The sequence below is a fragment of the Manihot esculenta genome, chromosome 10, assembly GCF_001659605.2.
Source record: "Manihot esculenta cultivar AM560-2 chromosome 10, M.esculenta_v8, whole genome shotgun sequence".
In the NCBI taxonomy this organism is placed as follows: Eukaryota; Viridiplantae; Streptophyta; class Magnoliopsida; order Malpighiales; family Euphorbiaceae; genus Manihot; species Manihot esculenta.
This window is the reverse complement of record NC_035170.2, coordinates 18,867,907-18,887,385: the sequence shown is the minus strand read 5'-3', so window position 1 is coordinate 18,887,385 and position 19,479 is coordinate 18,867,907. Positions and strand designations below refer to the sequence as shown.

General features: G+C 28.9%; 2 protein-coding genes and 1 long non-coding RNA gene across 8 annotated transcripts in view; 1 reads left to right on the top strand and 2 right to left on the bottom strand.

Annotated features, from left to right (window-relative positions):
- Positions 1 to 1,586, top strand: part of LOC110625031 — a 42,321-nt gene extending 40,735 nt beyond the window's left edge. For both annotated transcript variants that reach the window (XR_002489501.2, XR_002489500.2), the window contains exon 3: positions 18 to 1,586. This is a non-coding gene — a long non-coding RNA (uncharacterized LOC110625031). The remainder of the gene's footprint in view (positions 1 to 17) is intronic.
- A 158-nt stretch (positions 1,587 to 1,744) lies between these two features.
- On the bottom strand, positions 1,745 to 3,755 carry LOC110625030. The gene is made up of 2 exons (XM_021770518.2): positions 3,553 to 3,755; positions 1,745 to 3,217 (listed from the first exon to the last, which is right to left on the bottom strand). The coding sequence occupies exon 2, from the start codon at positions 3,065 to 3,067 to the stop codon at positions 1,994 to 1,996; it is 1,074 nt and encodes a 357-aa protein (XP_021626210.1). The 5' UTR covers positions 3,068 to 3,217; positions 3,553 to 3,755; the 3' UTR covers positions 1,745 to 1,993.
- A 9,179-nt stretch (positions 3,756 to 12,934) lies between these two features.
- Positions 12,935 to 15,805, bottom strand: LOC110623960 (probable polyamine transporter At3g19553). 5 transcript variants are annotated; one of them, XM_021768999.2, is made up of 4 exons: positions 15,674 to 15,783; positions 15,553 to 15,591; positions 14,454 to 15,458; positions 12,935 to 13,642 (listed from the first exon to the last, which is right to left on the bottom strand). In XM_021768999.2, the coding sequence occupies exons 3-4, from the start codon at positions 15,422 to 15,424 to the stop codon at positions 13,105 to 13,107; spliced, it is 1,509 nt and encodes a 502-aa protein (XP_021624691.1). In that variant the 5' UTR covers positions 15,425 to 15,458; positions 15,553 to 15,591; positions 15,674 to 15,783; the 3' UTR covers positions 12,935 to 13,104. The 5 variants fall into 5 exon arrangements, with proteins under 5 accessions (XP_021624691.1, XP_021624693.1, XP_021624690.1 ...); XM_021769001.2 differs by having other exon boundaries at positions 14,454 to 15,427; positions 15,674 to 15,778; XM_021768998.2 differs by having other exon boundaries at positions 14,454 to 15,489; positions 15,553 to 15,805.
- Positions 15,806 to 19,479: the final 3,674 nt, after the last annotated feature.

Sequence of the window (19,479 nt, the reverse complement as noted above, 5' to 3'; positions counted from 1 at the left end):
TACTTTATTTGTGACAGCCACTGGTTAGCAATTCATTTTCGTATCTATGGACAGTTTATATGACATATATGGCAAGTCTAGAGAAAGTGAACGCGAACAAATGATTAGCTCAATGTTAAGGGTTGGTGGATAAACATTGAATCATGCCTTCTCCCGACATGCTATTGTGTTGTCAATGGTGGGAGCTAGGTTGAATTTGATAGTTGTTGCAGTCTTTCCTAATATAGCTGAGCAGCAACAATCATATTTTTATTTTCTCAAACAGCAACAATCATGTTAGCTAGTGTAATTGAATGGATATTGTATACAGCAAAGTGTAATACCATAGGAGACATTTATCTTCATAAACGAGTGGATATTCCATATGAAAAAGTTGATGATATGAAGTGCACTAAATTGTTGAGTTGCAATTTATTAATAGCTTGCAAATTGAAGTTACCTATCTGCATTGGTCCAAGCTATTTGGTCTCTCCTTTTGCAGCCACCAGGATTTCAGTTTGCAGATTGGCTAGCACAATTAGTTAATTAGCTGGTTTTTTGTGCTGTGTTTCTGAGTGATTGATCCCCTTATCAGCTTGTTAGTGTTGGTTAGAGATCGTTAATGTTTCTTAGTTTGCTCTTGAATGAAAATTTTCAATTACAAAATATCTTAAATTTCCGAATCCTAAATACATCATGATATCTGCCTAAACAAATGAAACCCAGATCAGTATGCAGCAAAGAATTGCTACCATGTACAGTAATTAAAAGCTCAATCCGGAATGCAGCAAGGAATTCAACCAGATTTAAAACCCAAATGAAGTATAAGGCCTCAACACCCTTGTTTTTTAATACTACAACCAAAATGGAAAATAAATATTTACGAAACAAAGCATATTCTAATTTTGTCCAAACAAGCTGACAGATACAAGTTTCAGGTGATACTGTGCATTGAATTGTCTTCTCAGCATCTTCCTGGATGATAGAAAACTAACTACCAATGAGAATAATAGATAAAAGTCTTCTTTGTGAAGCCCTATATAGCTTCCTGAAAATGCCTACATGCTTAATGATGTAGAAGTCAATAGGTAGCCTTACCTGAGAGAACATATGTAACCAATTGGCATCACCACCAGTCTATTTTACTAACAAGGATAATTGAAGCCAGTCCTCTGACAAAGGAAATGCCTGTGAAGAACTTCCAAGAAGATAGCAACCATTTTTCTTGTTTTTTATTTTCTTTTAAAAAAATTCTGCTTAGTGAGATTCCAAGCCAAAAACATGATTATTATCAATGCTTACAAAACTTACGCTCCAGAAGGCGTAATTCAGCTAAGTGACAAAGAATATTAGTTTGATGGTCATGAAAAACCATGATATCTATTCAACTGATAATTGTAGGATAGAAAGATCAATGCATCATTTAAATTTTCAACCTGCAACTACTTATCCAGTATTGATGATGCCAAAGCAATTTGTTGAGATTGTATCAAATTTTCTTTGATGTAGCATCACATTTTCCAATGCACATGGAAAGGTAAGATCTTCCTGGAATTATTCCAAGATTTGTATTCTGCCATAACATATATAGATTCTTCAAAGCTTCAGTTACAATTGTTCAAACTAGTATGGAAGATGTAAACATCATGAAGGAATAAGCATCAAATTAGAATTGTGTCAATTTTTCTTTTTAAAGAAAAGAAGAGATCTAGAATAAGTTCAAATATGTATATAAAAATTGACAGGAGCAAGAACAGTGACCATCATTCTAAAATCAGAAGTTACTTTATTTCATTGATAACTTGGTACACTAGAGGCTTGTGAAGAAAAAGAAAATCAGATTAATGCAAAACTGTGTAAATTTCCTAAATTACTGACCTCCAACCTGTATCTAATTTTACATTTTACCCTATAAACATGTATCCCTTCAACAATCATCAATTTAATGTGAAGACGAACTGATATCCCACTTAATCGACTGGTAAATTCCTAGCAATTGCTATTAAGATATTTATCACTCTTCAGAAGTGCGCAACGAAATTTTCTCAAGTAATGTGGCCCAATCTCCCCCAAGTATTCGGGGATTTGCCTCCACTGCAACATGAAAATCCAGCATTGATACGTAAACAGATTCTGTCAATCTTTGCATGTGTCTCCCAGGTAACATCCCATTCAAACCAGGTGTGAACCGGCCACTAACCTTTTTCAAGTGATCTGTTCCACAACTTGACCTGGCTAAGCCCACACATGGCTCGATCAAACTCTTCAAGTAGGTGTCCAACCCATTATTCAACAAGTTAACACAGTCCACAGAAACAGTAAGACCCTCCATCTCCAGTTTCCGCTCCAAACGACTTCTTAATGATCTCGTATCTGGCAGCTCACCAGCGTGCAGACAAGTCTCTTGAAGGTGACTACCAAATATAGAAGCATTTGAAAGAGTTTTACGAGCTACACCTAAATTCATGGAAACACCTAGAGGAGCAGTAACTGGGCTTCTACTTTGAACGCCTGGGCTCCCTGCCATCTGCTCAACCTCTTCCCCTTCTTCAACAGAAGCAACTTCAACTGGAGGTCTGCTACCAAGCGAAAGGAGTTCGGTAGCACTTTGCTGTTCTTGTGTTCTTGAATCCAGTTCCTCACAAACCACACATTGGGGCTTCCCAAGTGGCCCCAGTGGGCTAGGGCGGTCCCTGAGCTTGCGATCTCGGTTGACAGGAGACCTTCCCTTCCTTGGGGAAGGAGGAAAGGTATCCCCGTAAAGCGATTGTAAACAATTTCTCTGGTACCCGTTTGCAGTTTTAGTATTAACACTACTTCCCACTCTTTTGATACCCGTTGGTGGGGGAACTTTAGCAAGGCAAGCATTCTTGACAATCGATCGAATAAGGCAGTTGTGAAGAGGGATATTTTCTCTACCAATAATCTTAATGCAAAACATATCAAATTCACTCTTAGTTATCTTAAAACTAAACAATCTTGTCAGCTGATCAAAGTACTTATCTGCTCTCTCGTGCCCAACCTTTTTAACAATCAAAGCTTTGAGCTGTAAAGTATTGGTTCGAGTATAGCTTTGATTAGACAGCATTGTTTTCAATTCCCAAAAGTTACTTATGTATCCAAATGCTAATGTTCACATAAATCGGCAAGTTTCAAGCGAAACCCAGATCATATAACCACCTCCACCCAAATTCTAATTCCAAAACCTAAAACCCCAGACCCAAAACACTGTTTCCATCTGCACAATAATCAGAAGTATATCAAAACAATAATCTCTTCAAGTTTAATGAAAAATGAACGAATCCCAGATTAAAAAAAAAAAAGCTCAAAACATATTGAAATAAATACTGAATTAATCACGAAGTAAATACTAAATAGAACAAGAAAATTAGTTCAATAAACAAAAGCAGTGCAATAAAAACTGCATGAACGGAAGCAGAAGGAACAGAAGCAGACACAATTAGGCAGATTAAAACTAGCAATTTGGAGAATAATTCAAACCCAATTGAAACTTTGTTGCAAATAGAAAACCCAAGAAATTAATTACGAATTGGGGGAAGGATGGACACTTACCAAATAGGGAAAAGGGTTTCTTTTTTGCGCGTTCTTCTGCCACCATGTATGGTTTTTTCTGGTGATCGATGCCTTGTCCCGTTGCTTTGCTTTGTTTTTGTTGGTCTTCTCCGCGCGTGCAGAGGAGCAAAGCCAAATGAAAGAGTCTTTTGGGCTTCATGGATTGGCCTTCAGGACAGAGCTAGGCAGCACTTGAGGGCCTGTCTGTTTCCTCTCTGTTTCTGTTTTTCTACTCGGAGCACTGAAAAAAAAAAAAATTTACTATTTAATTTAGAAAAAATTATTGTACAATAAAATTAATTAGTAAATTTTCAAAGTAGAACTATAATATTTTTCTTTCTGTTAGTGATTTTATTAGTCTAAGTTGTAGAATTATCAGTCAAATGAAAGATAAGATTTAAAATTATGAAAATAATCTTAAAACACTTATGTGCCAAAAAAACATATCCTGCCTCTAATTTTCATTTTCCCACCTCTTCTTCCTCACATCTGCCCATCCCTATTTCTCTCTCAATCCCTCTTTTCTTTTAGCCTGTGTTTGGATATGTGGAAAATAAGAGGGGAAGGAAAATAACTATGAATAATAATGAGTATTTTCCTTTTCCTTTGTTTGGAAAGAGAGGAGAAAATAGAGGAAAAGGAAATAATTTTTATTTTCCTTTGATTATTTTCTCTTTAATTTAGAGAGAAAATAAACAAAAAAATGTACTTTTATTTTAAGTTTACATATATACGTTTATATGAACAATAAAAAAAATAAAAAAGAAAAAGTATAGTGGAAAATTTAAAAACATATCATTATTTTTCTTCTCTTTTATTTCTTCTCAGGAAAATAATTTTCTTTTTCTTTTTCTCCATTTTATTTTTAACTAATTCAAACAAGAGAAAAATATTCTCGCCTTGTTTTCCTGTCCCTCTACAAAATTATCCAATCAAAAGAGTTAGTGATTTGCTACAATCCTCTGCATTTTTCAGTTTTGGTCGCTCTTACTTGTTGGTGTGGATCTCTTCTAGTGTTCATAGTGAGGAGTTATGGGAGATGTTGATTTTATAATAATTTTTTTAAAATTTATATATTAGAACAAATTCATTACTTTATTATTTTATTTTAAAAAATATATTATAATATTTTAAAAAATTTAATAATTAAATTTTATGTTAATTTTATCAGTTAAGTATTATAAAAATATAAAATATTTTTGATATAATGGAATTAATTAATAGATTCTTTACAAATTTAAATGATAAATTAATAAAAAATTTTAAAATTATAAAAACTAATTAATGATAAATTAGTAATTTTTTTAAAAATATAAAAATCCTTAGAAATTTGTTTTATTAAGCAACTTATTTGAATTGTTTCTATTTTTTTTTTAGATTTATAAAGCCTAATTAATCAAATCTTTTTATATTTTAGTAATTTAATCTAAATGTTTAGACTTGATATAATTTATTAAAATTTTCAAATTTATAAAAATTTTGTTCAGATTTTTAAAAAATGTGAAATACAATTTTTTTTAAACATATTCTTATATTTTATTTTTATACTAATAATATGCATCAAAATTGTTATCCGTTTAGTAAAATTAAAGTGGATGAAACTGAAATAGAAAGTTTACTTTTGGATTAAAATGTCAAAATATAAAATAATTTTAGCTAAATTTTTAAATCTTATAGAACCAAAAAAAATAAAAAAAATTTTCCCAAGTAGTTAAAGAGTTTAAAATTACTGATAATATAGCTGACTGCACTTATAACTTAATCCCTAAATATTTACATATATAAATTAATTATCACATCTAATTACCCATTCAAACTATTATAAATTTTAACGAAAATATATTTTCCTATATTTTCAATTCCTAAAGTTTTGTCTTTAAATTAAATTTTATGTTTAAAAATAAATATATTTTATGTTCACAATTATTGTTGAATATTAAAAATCAAATAATATTCATAAATTAATAGTTACTTATTTTTGCGGTATATTAATTTAACAATAAATTTTTTTATGCTTTATCGGCTAAAAAGATTTTCATATTTAACCATCAAAATTAGTGCTCGTCCGATTTTGATTCGGGTATAGTTTTAATTAGAATAAGAATTAAATTAAATTAAATTTGAGATTTTTTAAATTATATTTAAAATTAAATTTCATTATAATTTTAACTTGTTTCTAAATAATATTTAATTCAAATATTAATAATTGCATATAAAATAATAATATTCTTATTGTTTATTCTAAAATTTTAAATAATTAACATCAAAATAATAATAAATAATAATAGTCTTTATATATATATATATATATATATATATATATATATATTATATTGTATAGTGATCGTACTATGTAGAGGTGAGCAGTATTCGGTTCAAACTGAAAAAACCGATCGAATCGAACTGATTTGAAAATTTGGTTCGGTTTTTTATATATTTCGGTTCGGTTCGGTTTTCAATTTCAAAAATTTCGATTATTTTGGTTCGATTCTGTTTTGATCAGAAAAAAACTGAAAAAACCAAACCGAACCGATTAGTAATAATAATATGTTTTTTCAATAATATATAGAAATTAAATCATATTAAAATTAAAATATTTTAATTAAATTTTAAAATATTAAAAATAAAGTGTAAAAAATAAAAAAATTATTAAAAATCTAAACCGATCAAACCGAACCGAACCGAACCGAATCAGACCGGTTCGGTTCGATTCGGTTTCTGACCAAAATTGGTTCGGTTCGGTTTTTATAAACACTCAAATTTCGGTTTTCGGTTTATTCGGTTCGGTTCGGTTTTGAACCGAACCGACCGAATGCTCACCCCTAGTACTATGTAAGTATTTTTTTTAAAAAAAATACGTAGACAATCTTATATAGTATAATAAATTAATAAAAAATTTAATATATATTCTAAAAAACATATAAGTAAATCTTTAAAATATGGTGATTAATTATTTTTTTATATTTTTATTTTATTAGATTATTATATCATGTAAGTATTTTACACTGCACAACGGTTATATTTTATAATTTTTATGATTGAGATGTTAAATTTAATTTTTAATAATTTTTTAAATAACAAAATAAAAATATATGAACTTTTTAAAATGTAGCAAACTGCATTTGTTTGTTTTTTTTTTTTTTTTTGAAATTAACATTAATTTGTAATATATCATAAAATTTTAATAAGATACTAATTTTTAAATATGATTTTTTTTAATTTATTATTTTTTAAAAAATAATTTAATATATGATAAAGTTTCAATAAAAAAAAATCTTCCAATAATAAAAAGAATAACTTGAATCAATTTAAATAGACAAATAATATAATTAAATAATTAAATAAAAATTTTAAAATAATAACAAAACATAATTATTTTTTAAAAAAGGGAAAATTACTTCTTAGTCCCTGAGGTTTAACGTAATTAACACTTCTGTCCCTCTATTTTGGCGACCCAACACTTAAGTCCCTCACTTTCTCTTCCGTCCAAATTCGCAGTCCTTCCGTCTATTTAAACAGTTTGGTCAAAGAGTCAAAAGTGAGAGGTGATAATTTTTTCCAGAAATACCCTTCTCTTAATGTGAAATTCCTTTTTTTTTTTCTCTTTCATGCTTTCTCTCTCCAGTTGCAGAAGAAGAAGAAGAAGAAGAAGAAGAAGAAGAAGAAGCTGCTGCAGAAAGAGTAGGAAGAAGAAGAAGAAGAAGAAGAAGAAGAAGAAGAAGAAGAAGAAAGAAGAAGAAGAAGAAGAAGAAGAAGAAAGAAGAAGAAGAAGAAGCTGCTGCAGAAAGAGTAGGAAGAAGAAGAAGAAGAAAGAAGAAGAAAGAAGAAGAAAGAAGAAGAAGAAGAAGAAAGAAGAAGAAGAAGAAGAAGAAGTTGCAGAAAGGGGAAGAAGAAGAAGAAGAAGAAGAAGAAGAAGAAGAAGAAGTTGCAGAAAGGGGAAGAAGAAGAAGAAGAAGAAGAAGAAGAAGAAGAAGAAGAAGAAGAAGAAGAAGAAGAAGAGGGTTAATTTTGTCAATTCACGTGTTCCAAACGGCTATTTTGGACGGAAGGACTACGAAGTTGGACAGAAAAGAAAGTGAGGGACTTAAGTGTTGGATCGCCAAAATAGAGGGACAGAAGTGTTAATTACGTTAAACCTCAGGGACTACAAAGTAATTTTCCCTTTAAAAAAATTATAATTTTAACTTATAATAAAATTTGAACACAAATAATTTAAATATTAAAAGAATTCTTCTTTAATAAAATTTAAGCAACTATAATTTAAATGTTAAGAAATTTCTTTAATTAATTTAAATTTAAATAAAATAATAATATAATTAAATAATTAAATTAAAAAATTTTAAATAACAATAAATTTGTAATTACCAAAACATAATAGGAATAGTTTAGAAAATTCTAATATTTATTTCTAATCAATCATTCACATTAAAATTATTAAATTAATTACTTAAAACCTTTTACTATTATAAAGCAATAGATAAATTTTCAAGAATAAAATTATTTTCTAATTTAAAAAATAAAGTAAAGTATCGTTTAGTTTTAATTTACTATTTAAAAAATTTTAAAAATTGTGATTATTAATAAATTAATTTTTATATTTTAAAAAACTTATTAAAATATCTATAAGTTTTGATATCCTAGATAGCTTAATTATTTTACCCATTTTCTGAGATTATTCCAATACATTATGTTAATAAAATTTGAAAGAAACAATTATTTTATATCTCAATGAGCTTATAGAGAGGTTGTGAATGATAATAGATATAGAGAGGACGTGATTGATGAGGTGGAAGAGGCGAATGGGGCTATTTTAGAACTTGACGTGGAACCCTATGGCATAAGTCTCAAATCCACACGCACAAGTAGATATGAAATTCAAAAATTTGATAAATCAACATCCTATGGCACCCCATACTTAGAGAAGTTGAAACACCAATGATCGAAGGATTTAGATGAGAATCTAACAAACGTCACAACAAATAGTTGATAATTTAGCTAATATTCTTAGTGCAATTGATAAAAGCAAATCCTCACTCTCACTCAAAGCAATACACGCCAAAGGCATGAAAAAAATTCTGAAAATTTAGATTCAAAGTTGCGTCTTACAAGTATTTCTTGTCCTTATATAGTAAGGAGAAAATAAATAAAACCCTAAAACACTCTTCTTAGACCTGGCCGAATCACACATAAGACTCAAGGCCAATTACGCAATAAAATAACACATAAAACTCATAAGTATTAAAATATAAGTCCAAGACATGGCCCAACATTCTAAAACTTAAAAGATAAAATATGATCAGAATACAAGTCCAAACAAAGCCAAAATTAAAGCAAGTGTTTAAATAATAAAACATAACAAGTCCATCATGACAAAACTGAATCTTCACAAGAACCTTTATTGATCTTCATTTTAGACTTCACTTTAGACTTTCTACGGGGCAAAACTACACAAAGCTATACAAAGGGAAGTTTAAAGTGAAGTGTAAACCTATGGACCAAAGCTATGCAAAGGGAAGTTTAAAGTGAAGATTAAGAAAGATTTTTGTGAAGATTCATTTTTATCATGATAGACTTACTATGTTTTATTATTTAAACACTTGCTTTATTTTGGATTTATTTGGTCTTATATTCTGGCCATAATTTATCTTCTAAGTTTTAGAGTGTTAAGTCATGTTTTGGACTAATATTTTGTCACTTATGAGTTGATGTGTTATTTTAGTGTGTGATTGGACTTGAATCTTATTTGTGACTCGGCCAAATCTAAGAAGAGTGTTTTAGAATTTTATTTTTTTCTCCATACTATATAAGGATAAGGAATGCTTATAAGAATAAAATTTTAGAATCTAAATTTTCAGAATTCTTTTTCATACCTTTGGCGTGTATAATTTTGAGTGAGAGTGAGGAATTACTTTTATCAATTGCACCAAAAATCTTAGCTAAATTATCAACTATTCGTTGCGGCATTTATTGGATTCTCATCTAAATTCTCATATAATTGGTGTTTCAGCTTCTCTAAGTGTGGGGTGCCATAGGAGGTGGGTTTATCAAATTTTTAAATTTCATATCTATTTGTGCGTGTGGGTTTGAGGCTTATATCATAGAATTCCATATCAATATATTATTTTTAATAATATTGGGAGAGTAGACTATAAATAAGGTTGAAACACTTCAACTAAATTTTAGAAAGTAAAAAATAAAATGTCCAACCGACTAAACTGAACCGAATAAGACCAGCTTGATTTAAATTGGTTTGATTCGAATTTCAGAAATACTTAAATTTTAATTTTCAATTTATTCAGTTCGATTCAATTTTAAATTGAACCGATTAAATGCTCACCTATATTAAATCGAACCGACCGAATGCCCGTAAATTTCATTATGCTAAATCATTTTCTGTGTTGTTGGTGGATGAGCATGAGCTTTCGTTTCTAAATTCATTGGAACAACATGAGATATTTTACCAAAGCAGGTATCCACACATGCAAGTTGTTACTTTCTATTTGAATGTGGACAATTCATTTTCACTAACCAATGTCATATTTTTTTTAAAAAAAAATAGGGAGATTTATTATTTAGTACCTAAATATTGCCATTATTAACAAGTCAATTCCTGCATTTTTAGAAACTTATTAAAACATCCTTATCTTTTCTCCCCGTCAATGAAATAATCTTTCCGTTCTCTTTTCCGTTAAAAATAGATAAAAGATGAGTGAGAACATTTTTAAAAGGGAGATTTATAATTTAGTCCCTGAGTATTGCCATTATTAACAAGTCAGTCCATGTATTCTTAAAAACCTATTAAAACGTCCTTATCTTTTCTCTCCGTCAACGAAATAGTCCTTCTGTCTATTTTTGCCGTTAAAAATATAGTAAAAGACTAAATTACCTCCTATTATTTTCCTCCTCCTCCTCCTCCTTTCTTTTCTTCTTCATCAATTCTTCCTCCTCCTTCTACTTCTTCTTCTTCTTCTTCTTTTTCTTTTGCTTCTTTTTCTTCTTTCTCTTCTTCTTCTTCTTCTCCTTCTTCTTCTTTTTCTTTTGCTTCTTTTTCTTCTTTCTCTTCTTCTTTCTCTTCTTCTTCTTCTTCTCCTTCTTCTTCTTTTTCTTTTGCTTCTTTTTCTTCTTTCTCTTCTTCTTTCTCTTCTTCTTCTTCTTCTCCTTCTTCTTCTTCTTCTTCTTCTTCTTCTTCTTCTTCTTCTTCTTCTTCTTCTTCTTCTTTTTTCTTCTTTTTCTTCTTTCTCTTCTCCTTCTTCTCCTTCTTCTTCTTCTTTTTCTTCTTCTTCTTCTTCTCCTTCTTCTTCTTCTTCTTCTTTTTCTTCTTTTTCTTCTTTTTTTTTCTTCTTTTTCTTCTTTCTCTTCTTCTTCTTCTTCTCCTTCTTCTCCTTCTTCTTCTTCTTCTTCTTCTTCTTCTTCTTCTTCTTCTTTTTTTCTTTTTCGGAGGAGTCAAAGGAGGAGGAGGGGGAGGAGGAAAGAAAAGATATGGACTATTTTGTTGACAAAAAGAAATGATAAGGACATTTTAATAGATGTGAGAAAAGATAGAGACTATTTCGTTGACAAAAAGAAACGATAAGGACGTTTTAATAGATTTCTAAAAATATAGGGAGGGATGATTTTGTTGACGGAAAGAAACGACGAGTAGGGACTATTTCGTTGACAGAAAGAAACAATAAGGACGTTTTAATAGATATAAGAAAAGATAGGGACTATTTCATTGACGAAAAGAAATGATAAGGACGTTTTAATAGATATGAAAAAAGATACAAATGTTTTAATAGATTTTTGAAAATGTAAGGACTAACTTGTTAATAATAACAATATCCAAGGACTAAATAAAAGGTTTTATTTGAGGGTAAAATTGGATTTTAAAAAAATTTCTCTCTCCTCTTTTATGTAATTTTAACGGAAAAGAGGACGGAATGATTATTTCGTTGACGGAAAGATTATTTCGTTGACGGAAAGAAAATATAAGGATGTTTTAATAAGTTTCTAAAAATACAGGAACTGACTTGTTAATAATGGCAATATCCAGGGACTAAATTATAAATCTCCCTTCTTAAAATCCAATTTTGCCCTCAAATAAAACCCTTTATTTAGTCATTAGATATTGCTTATTAACAAGTCAATCCCTATATTTTCAGAAATCTATTAAAACGTCCTTATATTTTCTTATATCTATTAAAACGTCCTTATCATTTCTTTCCATCAACAAAATAGTCCCTCCTCCTCCTCCTCCTCAAAAAAGAAGAAGAAAAAAATGATGATGAAGGAGAAGAAGAAGAAAAAGAAGAAGAAGAAAAAAGAAGAAGAAAAAGAATTGCTTCCTCCTCCTCCTCTTTAAAAATAGAAGAATAAAAAATCGAAGAACAAGAAAAAGAAAAATCAAAGAAGAAGAAGAGGAGGAAGAATCGATGAAGAAGGAGGAGGAGGAGGAGGAGGAGGAGGAGGAGGAGGAGGAGGAGGAGGGGGGTAATTTAGTCTTTTGATATATTTTTAACAGTAGAAATAGATATAATGACTATTTTGTTGACGGAGAGAAAAAATAAGGACGTTTTAATAAGTTTTTAAAAATGTAAGGATTGATTTGTTAATAATGATAATATTCAGACACTAAATTATAAATCTCCCCTAAAAATATCTATTTAGAGCAAGATATTTGTATACATAAGATTAGATATAGAGTGAAAGTTTGAATAATCATTTATGATTAAGATCATTCGATTTTGATTTCGGAGCATGACTACCACCATATACTACAAGTTCTTAAAAAATCTATCTTAAAAACATTTCCATCTTGTCAATTTACTCTGTAATATAACGAAATCCTACAGATTAATCTCCATATTTTGAGGAATTAATTTTTTAGTTCTTAGTAATTTAAAAAATTCAACAAACTAGTCCCAATATAATAAAAAATTTTATTTCATTCACAATTTAATTCCATAGTTTAAATACATACAATATATTAGTCTTTTTAAAAATAATACAAGGTTGACTAACTAATTAATTAATTTATAATTATAAAAAAAAATTTGTAAGTTTTTTAAATGAAAATTTACTAGTGAATTTTTATATTACGAAAAAATTCACTGATTGATCACTCGATTTTGAAATATAATATTTTAAAAAATCACCTAATTAGTCCTTTCGAGTTTACTATTTAATCTTTATAATTTAAAAAAATTTATTAATTAATGTCTCAATTTTATAAAATTTCTATTAATTAGTCCATCCGTATTAAAAATATTTATAATATTTAATAGCTAAAATTTATAGAAAAACTAATTTAATAGACTTTTTAAAATGTGAGAATATTTTAATATATTTAATAGATTTTTTAAAATGTGAGAATATTTTAATATATTTTTCAAAATTAAGAAACTTTTTCATAATATAGAAATTAAATAATAATTTTTTTCTGTTTTTTAAATTACAAGAACTAAATAGCTAGATTTAAGAAATAAAAGGACTAATATGTATGTTTCACTAAACTACTGGTATAGTTTACCCATAAATTTTATGAGAATTGAATTTACAAAGATCACTATACATCTATTCCAATTTTCCTTCCACCAGAATTTCATAGCTCTCTTGCCCAGTTTTTGCAGTGGATGCATCTGAAAGAAGCATGATTGAAGCCTCATCAACAACTTCTTGATGCAGTAGACGGACATCGGAGTTGCTTCGCACGCCGGCGGCGGAAAAAACAGCAGAGTGTTCTGTATCAAACTGGACCCACTTCCTATCCTTGGCATGGCCTAAAGTAAGATACAAGATGAACCCCAAAACAATAACTGCACCACTAACCAAGAATGTTCTCAGAGAAGCTAAGCACATAACAAGAAGAAGCAAAGCTGCAGGAGGCAAGCATAGCAATGTTGCACCAAATGTTTCCAGTGGGACTTTGTATGGCCTGTGGAGTTCTGGTTTTTTAATTCTTAGTTTTATGAAAGCTGCAAATTCAAGAAGCATTCCTATGGCATATAAGAAGTTGAGAAATTCCAGGATTTCTTGGAAACTCATCCATGATAGGAAGATTACTCCAGTAGCTGAGCACAGTATGCTAATGGTGGGTGTCCCATATTTTGACCTGCAAATTAAAAACAAAAGGGTGAATTACAGTTAAAGTCTCTCAATTTTTAAGAAATTCAGTAGTTCGTTCTTATCTCAAATTCACTCAATTAAAATATCCTTATATTTTATAAAGTCAAATCTTTTAGTGGTTATGTTAAAATCGTTTTGAATATTTATATTATTTAGTATCAATAATTTTAATTATATGTATTATTTAGTCCCTATAATTTTTAATATTCATACGCTTTAGTCCCTCTAATAAGATTAAAACAAGTTAACTAACCATTTCTATGACTAAAAAATTTGATGTAATTCAAGGACATTTTAATTGAGTGGTTTTGAAATATGCTATAAACTAATGAATTTCTTAAAAATCCAGGCACCTAATAATAATTCTCTCAAAACTGAAAAACAAAAAAAAAAAAGACACAGAATGTAATTGTTTTTCTTTTCTCAACAAATTTAACTCAACAGTTAGACTTCAGCAGTATAAGTTTGATTTTCTATTTTCTAAATTAAAACATTCTCAATTTCAGGTAATAAACAATTCAGACAATTTCCATTTTCAGAAAAAGGGGAAAAAGCAGAGCAATTTCAGTCAATTTGATGACTAAATCATCCCTAAGAACATTAATAGTGTGCTTGAAATGGCAAACAAAAAAATTTTTTTTAAATGCAATTCAAATATTGAAAAAGTAATTATCTGCAGGATCTTAACACCACTAATTATGGAGAGCTAATTGCTGCATAATTCATTAATTTCCATTCATGAACCAATAGAAGTGCAAAGTAGAGAAGCACCCAAACCAAGGGGAAAAATGATTGACCTTGAAGCAAAAATAGCTGGAAGCAGCCCCATTTCACTCATGCCAAGAAGCTGGAAGGCATCTCCACTCATTTCAGCTTCAAACAATCCCAAGTTAGACATGGCAGAAGCTGCTTGGATCCACCATTTAAGCCAAACACCACCTATCAACATTCCAACTTCTGCAAAAAATCCATCAGTCCACTCACTTGATGAGGCCTTCAAAGCCCCAGTGCCTGCAAGAAGTGGAATCAAATATGAAGAAACAACCAAAGCCACAGCCCCAAACAGTGCCTTTGGGAATGTCTTACTGGGATTTTCAATCTCCCCAGCAAGAGTGCTAGCTTTGTCCCAATAATTCAGATTCCAAAACATGCTATTGAAGTATCCCCTCCAATCCACCTTCCTAAAATCCACAGCTAGCCATTGTTTGGGGCTAACTTGAGGAATTGAAAGAATACCCATTACGGCAAATGGACACAATGAGAAAATAGCAAGAGAAACAGCTGAGAATCCAACAATGTGTAGGCCTCTATAATTCAAATATGTTAAACCAACTGTGATGGCTAAAAGAGCGGGAATTCGAAAAATCAATTGATTAAAAATGGGAAGTGAATGCTTCAAGTAATCAAGAAACAACACAGGGTAAAGGGCATTATCCATAACTCCACTAAACCATTTCCAAAATCCTTCTTGGAAACCCCAGAAGGGACCAAAAGCTGAAGATATCCAAATAACATATCCGCCATTTTCAGGGAAGCTAGTGGCCAATTCTGCTGTGATTAGAGCTTCAGGAACACTCCAAATTAAAGGGAATATCAAGAAACCAAGCAAAGACAACAAAGGGCCACCTCCTGCCTTCACTGAATCTTCTATACCAAATGGACCCCCAGATACCTCATAGAATATCAGAGCAACAAGAGGCAATAGTGTGAGCTTTGGGCTTGTTTTAGCTGTGTTTTTCACATTACTTGGCATTCCCTCTTCACCCATCCACTGGAAAGAGAGAAAATTTCAACCATTGACTCTATATTCAATCCAAGCAGTTGATTACAGAACTGGGTTATGAAAAAAAAAATCAATAAAAAGCATAAGAAGAAGAAGTAGTTTAAAGCAGCTACCTGTTTGTTTTGGAGCTGAGAGAAGAAACAGTCGTCTGTCTGTGTTCTTGAGAGAAATATTTTCAGATCTTTAGACGAAGAAGAAGGAGATTACTCGGTTTGGTTGGTCTGTAAAACTAACCTTGGTTTTCTCTGCTGGTTTCTTAGGCAACTATGGCAGTTAGCGGAGTTGAATTTATTGGGAGGCGTTGGATCATGAGCCCCTGAATTTCTGCTCTTGGAGTGGGGGCGTGGATGATAAGTGATTCTTCTTAGCAACTTGCACCAATGACATGTGCGAGTTGGTCCAAAAATTTGGTTACTTGCCTATTGCCGTGTCAACTGAAAGGTCTTAATCATTGATTTTCTCGCCGCCCAAAGAATCTAAATAACGATCTGTTTGGATAAAATTGCAAAGAAAAAAGAAAAAATTTTAAATTCACAGTTCTATTAAATATCTGAATTAAAATAATAATTTATTAATCACTTAAATTTATTAAAATTGTAATAATTAAATATAAATTAATAATATAACTGATAATAAAAAATTAATTTTTAATTATAAATATAATTTTATTAATTAAACAGTAAATTTTTATAAAAATATAAAATTATATTCATGTAATTTTATTAATTTATATAAATTTAAAAATAAATTAATAAAATTTAAAATATAATTAACAATAATATAACTATTTTTTTTATTTTTTATAAATTATCGATAATATAATTAATTTATATTTAATTATTATAATGTTAATAAATTAAAGTGTTGAGTATATTATAATTTTAATTTAGATATTTACTAGATTAATTTTAATTGATATATGAATATAAATATAAAAAATATATTTTATTTTTTTATTATGAAAAAAATAAAATTTTTATTTTTATTTAAAAAAGAAATGAAAAAGAAGAGAAGTGAAAATTACTAATATGCTATTATTCTATAAATTACCTTGTTTGATATATGAGTAAAATAGAAAGAAAATAACTCTCATTCACTTATTTTACCTTGCATATTCATATAAAAATAAAAAATAAATAAAATTTTCCACTTTATTTTCATCTTAATATTTTCCTTCCCTCTGCTTTCCAACTATCCAAACAATCTGTAAAGTAAAGGTGGTTGGATTTAGAGGTTTAACTTCACTAATAAAATTGTTAAATACTTATTAAGCTAACACCTGAGAATGCAGAAATTTAAGTCAAATAATCTATTCATATTTTAATAATATTTTTAATTTCGTTTATTTTTAAAAAATTTTTATTCAGATAAATATCAAAGATGAAATTTTTAAAATATTATTTAAATTTAACTAGATCAATTTGAAAAAAAAATATTTTTTTAATAATAAAAATAGTGTATAAAAATATATTAAATAATAAGCAAATAATTTATTTTATTTAATTTTTTTTAAAAAATTTAAATAAAATATTTAAAGTTGAAATATAAATATTAAAAATAAATTTATTAGATAGCCTGGTGGAAAGTGCATCCTGTAGCCTTGAAAGGTTTAAGGTTTGACTCCCTCAACCCCTATTTCAAAACAAAAAAAATAATAAAGATAAAGAGGAATATAGGTGTGAGGGTAGTTATTATAAAAGTGATATTAAGAGTTAAAAAGAGTCTTATTTATGAAGAATTATTATTAAATTTTTAAATTTATAAAAAATTTTAAATTTATAAAAAATTTTAAATTTATAAAAAATTTTAAATTTATAAAAATATTTATTAGTTTGTCTCAATATTAAAATTACTTTATAAAATCAAATTATTTAGCCTCTCTTTGAAAAAAATAATTAGTCAACTAATTTTAGTATTGACTAAATAAATTAAATATTATAAATATTTAAAATTATAGAAATTAAATAATATATATAATTAAAACTATATTAATTAAATAATATAAATATTAAAAATAAATTAATAAATTTTTTAAAATAAAGAAAAAAAATTTTAATTTTATAAAATATAAAAAATTTTAATTAAGTAATTTTCAAACAAAAATAAATTAATAAATTTTATAAAACTTATAAAATTTAATAGTAATTTTTCTTTAAATTAAAGGAAAATTACTTAATTTTTCCTAAATAACTTAGAAAATTTGAGAGAGCCAATAGCCCCTGGCCTATAAGCTTATAAAATTCATTAACTACTACTCTTTGAAGATTAAAAAGAAATAAATCATTTTACCATTCTTTCAATCCATATATATATATTTATCAGTGTTATTTATTTTTTTTATAATATATATTTATTTTAATAGTAAAATAAAATAAATAATAACATTTACATACCACAAATAATTATATAAAATCTTATCTAACAGTTTTTATAAATTAGTAATTATCGAATATCCATAATAATTATTAGATAATATCAATAATTATATTAGTTATTCGTTATATTCAATAATGAAATTAAATATTTTTAAAATTTATTATATACTTAATCAAATTTTTGAGAGATCAATTCAATTAAATCAAAATATAATTAAAAAATCAACTGAGGAGAAAGACTAACGAAACTTTCAATTTCATGTACTTCAAAATAAATCTAAACAAACTTAACATATAAATAATTAAAACAATTCATTTGGATTTCTCCCAATAAATTCAATGAAATAAAACTAACATTTTGACAAATAAATCTAGATTGCAGAATTTGTGTATTTATGTCTTAAAATCCAAATTCATTAAACACATCAATGATTTCGCTTAGTCATGAAATTATCGATTTTGAGTTGCATATTTAAAAAAAAAAAGTATATAATTCATATAATAAAAACCGTTTATATAAATTTAAGAAGATTAAGACAACCTTAATAGATGTTGGTAAAAGAAGCAGGAGCGATAATTACCATCAATGGCAGAGGGATAAGACAGCAACGGCAACCTTGCGAGGTTCTAAAAAATATGACAGATATGTGAGTGATGAAATAAACAAAGGAAGATGAAGAAGAAAGAGGTGATTATGACTATTTGTTTGAATGAGATGAAAAGAGGTTTTTTTTTTTTTTTTTTTTTTTAAGTAATATAAGGTAAGGTAAAAGAAAGTAAGATTTTAAAACTTCTCAATCCATCAATTTGATAGGTTGTACAAGCGACGGTGTTAAAGTTTTAAAACCTCCGAAAATCATATCGTCGTTAAATAATATTCTTTCAAAATAAGATAATTATTTTAAAAAAGCTTTCTTTACCTCTAAAAACTTCCTTATAAATACAGTTTTAGAAAATGCGAATGAAATGGAGATGAGGAAATGTGAGCGAGGAACGAGAAATTTTATATGTACCCAATTTAGGGCAGCCATATTTATACCAAAACACAACTTTTTGTATACATAATAAAGTATAAATAGGTTTAGTTTTTTTTTTTATGAAAATATACAAATTAAAAACTGAATAGTTGAAAATAGTTATAACTTTTTGATAACCGCTGGATTTCTTAACTCCGGACCAGGGCCTCGACTATAGCTAAAAGCCCATCAAGCAGAGGCCCACACACGCGAGACAAGCCTGACCCGTATGCCTTCAAAGGCCGGGCTCACCCATCTCCTCCATTCAGGCCGGCCCGACCCGCGCCAAGCAAGCCCTCTCCTCTTGGGCTCAGCATCTGGCCCGACTCTCAGCCCAGCCCAGTGTCCAGACCCAACTCAGACAGCCTGGCAGATCCGCACGGATGTACGCATGGAGAGAATCAGAGGCCGTTACGCATGGAGCAGGCGGCTGATACCCTCGTACACCCAAATCTGCATGCCAGAGCCGCGTGTCCCAATCACGGAGAGGCCTTTACACTTCACCATGAGCAAAGCAAAAAGGATAAAAGGGGAGCACCCTCCCCAGACAAACTAAGTTTTTGAGGGAAGTCTAAGAAAGCTGTATTAACCATCATTCTGTAATACAAAACCCTTGTAAAACCCTACTCTATTGGATCTCAGATTATCA